General features: G+C 53.5%; 1 protein-coding gene across 1 annotated transcript; it reads left to right on the top strand.

Moving 5' to 3' along the window:
- Positions 1-2,040: 2,040 nt before the first annotated feature.
- On the top strand, positions 2,041-9,224 carry Rrp7a (ribosomal RNA processing 7 homolog A). Its single transcript, XM_008844761.3, has 7 exons — positions 2,041-2,180; positions 3,156-3,298; positions 5,594-5,719; positions 6,352-6,469; positions 7,366-7,463; positions 7,793-7,991; positions 8,989-9,224. Exons 1-7 carry the CDS (start codon positions 2,108-2,110, stop codon positions 9,072-9,074), a joined length of 843 nt encoding a protein of 280 aa, XP_008842983.1. The 5' UTR covers positions 2,041-2,107; the 3' UTR covers positions 9,075-9,224.
- The last annotated feature ends 29 nt before the right edge of the window (positions 9,225-9,253 follow it).

Genomic DNA, 9,253 nt, shown 5'->3' on the forward strand with positions numbered 1-9,253 from the left:
ACTTACCTACATGCAGGCATAGCACTCATAATTTTTTTTAATTGTTTTTACTATGTTTTGTGTCTGTGCACATACACACTTCATAGTGATATGTGGAGGTCACGGAGGGCAACTTGTTTTTTTTTTTTTTTTGAGATGGTCTCCCTATAGCACCCAGCTGGCCTGGAAGTTCACTAATAGATCAGGCTGGTCTTGCACTCAAAGAGATACGACTGCCTTTGCCTCCCAACTCAGGTTGTCAGGCTTGGCGTGCTGCACGTGTCACTGCCTAATTAGCCATCTTGCCCTCTCCCCTCCCCCCGCCTTTTCTTGAGACCTAGTTTCACAATCTAGCACAGACTGTACACCCCAAACCTGAGTACTGGTATTTATAGGCATGTGTTCCAATTCCCATTTTGTTTTGAGACAGGGTTTCTCACTATGTAGTCCAAACTGGCCTGGACCGTAGCAATCCTGCCTCAGCCTTAATTGCTGGGATTACATACATACCCCACCACACCCAGCTGAGAAAAGCTTACTTTGGCTCACTTTAAGAATTTTTTTTAAATTTTACATTTATTTATTTTGGCAGAAGGGGGCACATATGGAAGGACAAGGACAAGGACACCTTGCAGGAGTCATTTCTCTTCCGGTGGGTTCCAGGGATGAAACACGACATAGTTTTGGCAGCAAGTGCCTTTACCCAAGTGCCTTGCTAGCTCTTGGCTCACAGTTCTGGAGGTCTCAGTCTAAGGTTGCTTGCCCTTGCCCCCGCCCCCCATTCAACTGTTTGCACATCACTCTTCTCGCTCGGACTTCCTTAGTGGCTCCATGTACACTGAGTAATTGTTAAGGGGCTTCCAGTGGTCTGCCAGTCCCTATGGGATTGGCCAGGTCCCTGTCCCCTGATCCTCTGGCTCCAGCCTCAGCCTCCCCAAATCCCCAGCACGTTACTCCTTCACTGATTTATTGGCATGTCACTTTAATGACTGATTTTCAAGTTGTAACGCCCCCCCCACCTCTTTCTTCAGCATGTGCGGTAATGCGTATGCTTATACCATGGTGTGTACATACCATATTCTGCATTTTTGTGTGTTTGAGAACTGAGGAAAGCAGAAACTATGCTCATGCTCTTAACAGCCTTGGGCATCTCAGGTACTTTTTCTTTCTTGTCTTTTGTTTTTATTTCTGTGTATATGAGTGAGTGTATTTCCTGCACGCATATAAGTGCACCCGTGTCATGCAGTGTCCTCAAAGGTCAGAGGAGAGCATCGAATTCCCATGGAACTGGCGTTAACAGTGGTTGTTAGCCATCACATGGGTGTTGGGAATCGAACCCGGGTCCTCTGCAAGAGCAGCCAATGTTTTTAACTGCTGAGCCATCTCTCCAGCGCCTCTTTTTTTTTTTTTTTTTTTTTTTTTCCCCCCTGTCTTTTTGAGACAGGGTCTCCCTGTAGCCCCAGCTGGCCTCTTACGCACTATGTAGAACAGGCTGGCCTCGAACTCCAGAAATCTGCCTGCCTCTGCCTCCCAAGCGCCACCACACCTGGCTTCTTTCATTAAGAGTCTCCTTATGTAATTCTAACTCCCTGAAACTGTAGATCAGCCTGGCCTCAAATTCAGTGAGACTGCCTGTCTCTGTTGGGGATTGAAGGTGTGCACCACCACTCCTGGCCTTTTAAAAAATTTATCATAAGTAGAATTTATGTGTGTGTTTACCTGCATGCATGTGCAGGCGAGGCATTAGAGTTACAGACGGTTGTGATCCACCAGGTGGGTCCTGGGAACCGAGCCGGGTTCCTCTTTTTACCATTGGTTGTTTTTTTTTTTTTTGGTCTTTTTGAGACGGTCTCCCTGTTGCCTCAGCTGTTCTGGAACTCACTATGTCGACCAGGCTAGCCCTGAACCTCAGAGATCTATCTGCCTCTGCCTCACCAAGCGCTGAGATTAAAGGCGTGCACCACAACGCTGGGCTCTACCAGTGGTCTTTAAATCAGGAAAGCTGGGGCTTGGGGCCGGAACTGAGAGGGCGGAGCCCCAGGCAGCGCCGACGTCGTGGAAACCTGTCGCGTGTGTACTGAGCGGAACTACAATTCCCAGCAGTCCCCGTGCTTTCGCGGTCGGCAAGATGGTGGCACGCAGGAGGAAACGCGGCCCCCGCGGCTCCAGGGAAAGTCTCCCGAGCCCGCCCGGCTACTCAGGTGAGCGGCTGTGGCCGCCGGAGGGGAGGTGGGCTTCGGGTGGCGGCGGCCGGGGAGCCGCAGCAGAGCCGCGCAGTCCGAATGGGGGAAGGCCGGGCAGGTCGCGAGGCCTCGGGGCCGCCGCCCGGCGTGGTCGGTGCACACGCGCTGGGGCGTTCCTTTCCAGCTGGCTACCCGACTACCTGGGCGGGATTTGCGCGTTACCACGCGGGCTTGACGAAATATTTTTTTTTTATTTTACGTGTATGCGTGGATGGCCTGCATGTGTGTAAGTAAACCCGTGTCGTCGTGCAGTGCCCGCGGAGGACGGGATGTGGTATCCCCTGGAACTGGAGTTACGGAGAGTTGTTAGCTGCCATGTGGGCACTGGGAATCGAACCCGGCTCCTCTGCGAGAGCGGTCAGTGCGCCTAACTGCTGAGCCATCTCTCCAGCCCCCAACCTGTGAGCCGTGTTTCCGGCCCCAACAGCCCCTGACTTCGTGGAGATTAGTATTTATGAATCAAAGAAGCCCTCAGGTGTAGACATCAGAGGCCCTGAGCAGGTGGAGTCAGTTGACTTGGCGTGAGGAGTGGGGCAGGTCATTGAAGCTTGAGTCAAGGCCTGAAGAATGGGTGGAGGGGAAGCGGACTGATGTGCCAAGCAGAGCAGCCTGTGCAGAAAGAGAAGCCAGAGTGATGGGGGTGAAGGTGTGAGAAGAGGCTGCAGTGACAGTACCCAAGGGGCCCCAGCACGGGAGCTGCGGTCTCACTGTGCTCCCGTGGTCATAGTTACCGGATTACATTGTCTCTAGCCCCCAGCTAGCTTGGGAACCCCACTTGGGCAGAGCTCAGTGCAGCGTGGGTGGATGGGTGTACACGAATGGGCAGGCAGACAGATGGTATTGCCGAGGGATGTGGAGGAAGGAGATGTGTGACCCAGGCACTGGCGTCCACCCAGGGTAACCGGCACTCTCCCTGGCCATTTTCCCTGTTAGCTATTCCAGTCAAATTCTCAGAAAAGCAACTGGCTTCTCATTACCTTTATGTGAGAGAGCACAGAGTTCGAGAAGGCACCCAGTCTGTGTGGCCTCAGAAGCACACCCTTTTTGTCCTGAATGTGCCTCCATACTGCACAGAGGTGAGTGCCTGACAAGGGACCTGTGGGTTCCGGAGCAGGGGCTTCCCAGTGCCCTACCAAATCCTTGGGTGGTGGAGTGGAAACAGAACAAGGCCAGTGGAGGGTTTTGAGTAAGCTTTCTCTCAGAACAGGAAAGTGCCCTCACTACCCCCAGCCCTGCCTCCACCCCCATGGAAGTCTCACTCTCTCCTAGGCTGTTGTAACTTAGGTTCTCAGGCTAGCCTCAAGCCTTCTGTACTTCTGCCTCAGGTTACTGAGGGTTGATTACAAATGTGAGCTGTCGGTCCTACCTGGCTTGCAAGTCTTTTCAAAGATTTTTTTGCTGGTTGGTTGGTTTTTCGTTTTTTTAAAGACAGGTCCAGGGCTGGCCTTGGAACTCCTAGGCTAGATAGCAAGACCCTGTCTCAAAAAAAAAATCAAGCAAAACGAAAATTACATGTAGTTCTTTCTAGACATATCTATTAATTTTTTAAAAAAATATTTTATGTATATGAGTATTTTGCCTGTATGGCTGTCCATTCACCTGAATATGCAGTCCTGGAGGAGGACAGAAGAGGGCTCTGGATCACCTAGAACTGGAGTTACAGGCAATTGTTAGCTGCCATGTGGGTGCGAACACTGGTCCTCTACAAAGAACAGCAAGCGCTCTTAACTGCTGAGCTTTCCAGCCCCTATTTGAGACAGGTTTCTTGTGGCCCAGGCTGACTTCAAACTCACTGTGTAGGCTTGTCTTGAACTCCTGATCCTCCTTCCTCCACCTCCCAACTGCTGGAGTTATAAGCATGTGCCACTACATATAGTTTAAAAAGGGAGTTTAGGACCAGTGAGATGGCTCACTAGATAAAGGTGCTTGCCACCACCTGACAACCTGAGTTCCTTCTCTGGGACCCATATGGTGGAAGGAGAAAATTGACCCATAAAAATTCTTCTCAGGGGGCTAGAGAGATAGTTCAACAATTAAGAACACTGTTCTTACAGAAGACCCGGGTTTGAATCCCAGCGTCCACGTGGCCACTAACAATTGTCCGTAACTCCAGTTCCAGGGGATCCAACAGCGGGCATTGCATGATATGGGTGCACTTACCTACATGCAGGCAATACACTCATACGCATAAAATAAAAAAATTCAGCTGGGCATGGTGGCGCACGCCTGTAGTCCCAGCACTGTAGTCCCAGCACGTGGGAGGCAGAGGCAGGCGATCCCTGTGAGTTCAAGGCCCAGCCTGGTCTGCATAGTGAGTTCTAAGACAGCTGGGGCTACAGGGAGACCCTGCTTCAAAAAGACAAAAAAAATTTCTTCTCTGACCTCCACACATGTAACATGGACTGTTCATACTCACACACATACAGATGTGCGTTTGTTCACTTTGCTGTGTTGGAAGTGGGACTCAGCCTTTCCCTGCAAGGCAGGCACTCTACCACTAAATTACATCTTCAGACTTTAGTATCACATAGATTACAAAAGAGGAATGGAATTGCTTGATTTGGGGTATTTTTCTGACAGGATCTCACTGTGTAGCCCTGGCTGGCCTGGAACTCCCTGTGTAGACCAGGCTGGCCTCAAACTCACAGAGATCTGCCTCCCTCTGCTTCCCAGTGCTCAAACTAAAAGTGTGTGCCACCATGCCCAGTGGGATGAATTGTTGTTTTCAGTGGAGAAATACTAAGGCTGGGGATATCCCTCAGTTGGTGGACTGCTTGCCTAGCATGAAGGAGGCCCTGGGTTCAGTCCCTAGCACCACATATATGGGGCTTGGTGGTCCTAGCACCATATAAATGGGGCTTGGTGGTACACACCTGTAGTACTAGCACTTTGAAAGGTAGAGGCAGGAGGACCAGAAGTGTAAGGCTAGCCTCAGCTACATAATGAATTCAAGGTCCACATGGACTACAGGTTGGAGGGAAGGGCTGAGCTATATAGTCCGTTGTATCTCACAAGGTGTGTGTAATCAGCATGGACCCCAGAAAGTACCCTCAAGGCTTGTACGAAGGATCTCCAACTTGCCACTTCTAACACTGTGGAGTTGGCTCTCTCTGACTCGTAGTAAAGCTTAATTAGTTGTCTGAAGTTAGACATTGGAATGTCCTTGGTTTTCTTCTGTCACAGAGACAAGAATGTCTTTCTGCCTGTTTTCTTGGTGGGAAGATGGGGCTCTCAGGTTCCCTGGGTTGGACAGTCATGAATGAGCTCTAAGTCATTCAGGGTCAAGTCCCCTAGCAATGTCACCTTGCTGTTGGAGGCTCCGAGAAGGCAATTCGGATGCTCACGCCCTGCTTCCCTCTGGGCCATGCCAGGAGTGCCTGTCAAGGTTGCTGGCCCCCTGTGGCAACATCAAGTCTGTGGAGTTGCAGAAGAAGCCAGACCTTGCTGAGGGCTCCAGGGAGCCAAAGTCGAAGTTTTTTCACCCCAAGCCAGTGCCGGTAGGTCTCCAAGCACCAAGTTCCACTAGAGTGGAGGCAGGAGATGGGGGTCGGGTGGGATGGGCTCAGCAGTAGGCCGGTCTCCACTGCGTGTGCTTTGGGAGGCTGTCAGGGTGACAGCCTTCGAGTCTTTCAAATGTGCCACAGTCTATGACTTCCTGCCTAGTGTTCTCTCTTGTCCTCTGTTAAAGCTTAGGGACCAGTTTGCCCAGTGTCCTGCAGAGATTCCCAGAGCTCACTTCCCACTTCTCAGGAAGCAGCTTCCTCCTCAGGCCCAGGAGCCCTGCGCTGCTCTTGTCTCCCCAGGTCCCTTCTTCACACCACAAGGGGGCCTGATCCTGGGTGCAGGCCTTGTCCATCTACTCTGGGCCCAGCCTCCATGACCCGCCTTAGCCTGGAGTGAGCCTCTTTTCACAGAGTGGCTCAGAGCTGGAAGAAAGGCCCCCTGGTGTCCCTCTGCCTAGGAAGAGATGAAGTGTCCCTGCAACAGTTAGCGAGGAGCTTGGCCACCCCTCCCTCAGACTCTGGGATGGTATCCAGAGCAGCACCATCACCTCTGGTCCGGGACAGGTGTGGGGACCTTGTGCTGAGTGTGGAAGGGCTCCACACACTCTGACATCCGCACCCTGCAGGGCTTCCAGGTGGCCTACGTGGTGTTCCAGAAGCCAAGTGGAGTGTCGGCCGCCTTGACCCTGAAGGGCCCTCTGCTGGTCTCCACAGACAGCCACCCCATGAAGAGCGGCGTGCACAGTCAGTACTGCTGGCCCTGTCCAGGGCCTCCTGGGCCTTGGGTTGGTGAGGGAGACTTTCTGGGGGTAGCATCTGAATGCCACAAGCTGTGTCCCCTCTCTGAGAACAGCCCCACCAGCAGCCTGGGGTGGCCTGAGCTGGCAGGGCTATTGTGAGGCATACCAAGCAACAGCCTGAGCTTTTGCCACCAGGAGAGAAGGAAAGGGTCTAGTCTGCTGTCACTAGAATGTTCTTAACACCTGAACCTGGGCCCCAAGTCTCTCAACTCTGAGGCAGTCCTGCCTAAGAAGATCCCCACTTGCCCGGCTGTTCCTGTCTGGCCTGAGCTAGCCGTTCCCTTTGTATTCTCTTCTGTCTGTAGAGATTCCTGGTGTAGAGTTAGTGACTTTATTACATATGTGGCAACTAAAGAATGAGTACAGAGAGCAGGCAGGTCTCGAAGCTCGGCACAGCATTCACAGCACCTGGCAGGGCTTACTGGAGCAGCCTGGTGCAGAGGGCTAGCAGAGGCAACATCTCCAATGGGGACTTCAGGTGTCCAGCACAAATCCCTGGGTTGTTGAGGCAGTCAGCAGAGTTCCTGATTGGGCTTCTCTCCTTGGTGAACTTCGGTTTCTCTTGCCCACTGCAGGCGTTTTTATAATATGGGATAAACAATAGTGACCTCTGTTGGCAATGGTCTGCCTTCCAGCTGCTCAAAGGCAGTGTTTCAATACCCTTGGCGGCTTGCTGGCTTTCCCTCTTCCCATTATAGAGCCAGGTGGCAGCCTGACCCAGGACAGGGTTTGGAAAAAATGAAGGCCTCTCACCCCCAGAGTTAGACTTTAGCAGGCTTAAAGAGCACAGTTTAACCAATACGATTTCCATCACACCCTGTCTGTCCCCTTCTCCCTCAGAGTGGATCAGTGACTATGAAGAGTCTGTGTTTGATCCTGAGGCCCTGAGGGTGGAGGTGGACACATTCATGGAGGCCTACGACCAGAAGATAGCTGAGGTAGGGGTCGGGCCCCGCCTATCACCTGTGCCTGTGCCTTGGGACCACAGTACTGTGCTGTGTAGTGTGCCCTGAGGGAATAGTGGCAGCCTGTCCTTGGTTACCATTTTTCCTTAGTGAACCTAGGCCACTTGGCGGGGTGACATGAACTCTCAGTGGCAGGGAGGGGAGGCAGAGGTCACGTTTGTGCCTTAACACTTACTGTGGGGGCCAAGTAGGTCCACAAGCATTGTGGGTGGCCAGGGAGGTGGCTGTGCAGAAGGCCTCTAGCCGACCAGGGGCGTCCTGCTGCTGCAGAGCCTTGTGTGTCAATAGCCTCCTCCATGCAGGAAGAGACCAAGGCCAAGGAGGAGGAAGGAGTCCCTGACGAAGAGGGCTGGGTGAAGGTGACCCGCCGGGGCCGGCGACCTGTGCTACCTCGGACAGAGGCAGCCAGCCTGCGTGTTCTGGAGAGAGAGAAACGGAAGCGGGCCCGCAAGGAGCTGCTCAACTTCTATGCCTGGCAGCACCGAGAGACCAAGATGGAGCGTAAGGGACACCTGAGGGCAGGCCGCAGGCCTGGGGACGGAGGGCATCCTTAGGCACAGCCTGCATGTGCTGCTGGGTCAGAGCCCCTGCCTGTAGCGTCCTTGCACCCCCTAGAGGCGGGGGCAGACCCTGGGATGTAGGACTCCTCCAGATCCCCTGAGCACCTAGAGCTGGAACCTTCTGGCCTCAGCCAACATCCTGGCTGCAGAGGATGCTGAGGCCCTGTGGGGGAAGGGCAGGGCACATGGAGCTCATGTAATGGGTGGCCTGCTTGAATGTTGCATGTGGGAGCACCCACTCTTGCTGTTGCTGTTGTTGCTGCTGCTAAGCTTCCTGCTTGGACATTTCCCCAGTAGGTCTGCCGAGGCCCTGCCTTGGCCTGGCCTGGGTGGACTCGGCACCCACTCTCAGCCCCTGCCCTTTGCTGGCTCCCTCCCTTGCCTCACAGCCCTTCCCCCACCTCAAGTGCCCCTGCCCTGTCCTCAGACCCTGATTTTACCACCTGATTACGGCTTCTATTGCGTCCCCTCCCTGTGGCTGCAGATGTCACCTCTCTGACTTGGGTCACTTAGTGATCACTCACCCTTTGAATTCTGGAGCCCCCTACTCCTTAGTCCTCCCTCACCAAGTCCTATCTAGGGAAGATGCCCCTGGCCTTTTCCTTTCCGGGGGGACACAGGCCTCAGAGCCCCCACTTTCTCTGGGAGCAGGAGAAGACCCTGGGACCCCGTTTTTCTCTTGGGGCTTCTCCCTGGTGCATATCAAGACTCCTCCCAGGCAGTTCCCACCTCAGCCTGACCCCGGCTTTAGTCAAGTAGCCGATCCATTCCCTTGTAGGATTCTGACTGTGAGCCCAGAGCAGAGTGGGATTGGGAGGGTGGGGGAATGCAGAACTGCCCTGGATGTGGGGGTGATGGGGTGTCCTTTAGTGGGGTGGCAGGCCGTTCCTGCACAGTTGCACTGAATGGCCCTCCCCTGTGTCCCCTCATACCCCCAGACCTGGCACAGCTGCGCAAGAAGTTCGAGGAGGACAAGCAGAGGATTGAACTGATGCGGGCTCAGCGCAAATTCCGACCCTATTGAGCTCTTCTGACCATAGTCAGCAGGCTTCGAGAACACAAGGACGGCTAGGCCTGTTCCCTCAGAGACTCTGCTCTGGGGGAACAGATAGCTCCATCTCTGAGTCCACATGAGCTAGAAATGAAGAGCAGGGAATCCTACAGGAGGACCTGGCCTTCAGGGAGCCGCCCCAAGCCCTGGGG

The sequence above is a fragment of the Nannospalax galili genome, unplaced genomic scaffold (genome assembly GCF_000622305.1).
Source record: "Nannospalax galili isolate Female #2095 unplaced genomic scaffold, S.galili_v1.0 scaffold180, whole genome shotgun sequence".
Lineage (NCBI taxonomy): Eukaryota > Metazoa > Chordata > Mammalia > Rodentia > Spalacidae > Nannospalax > Nannospalax galili.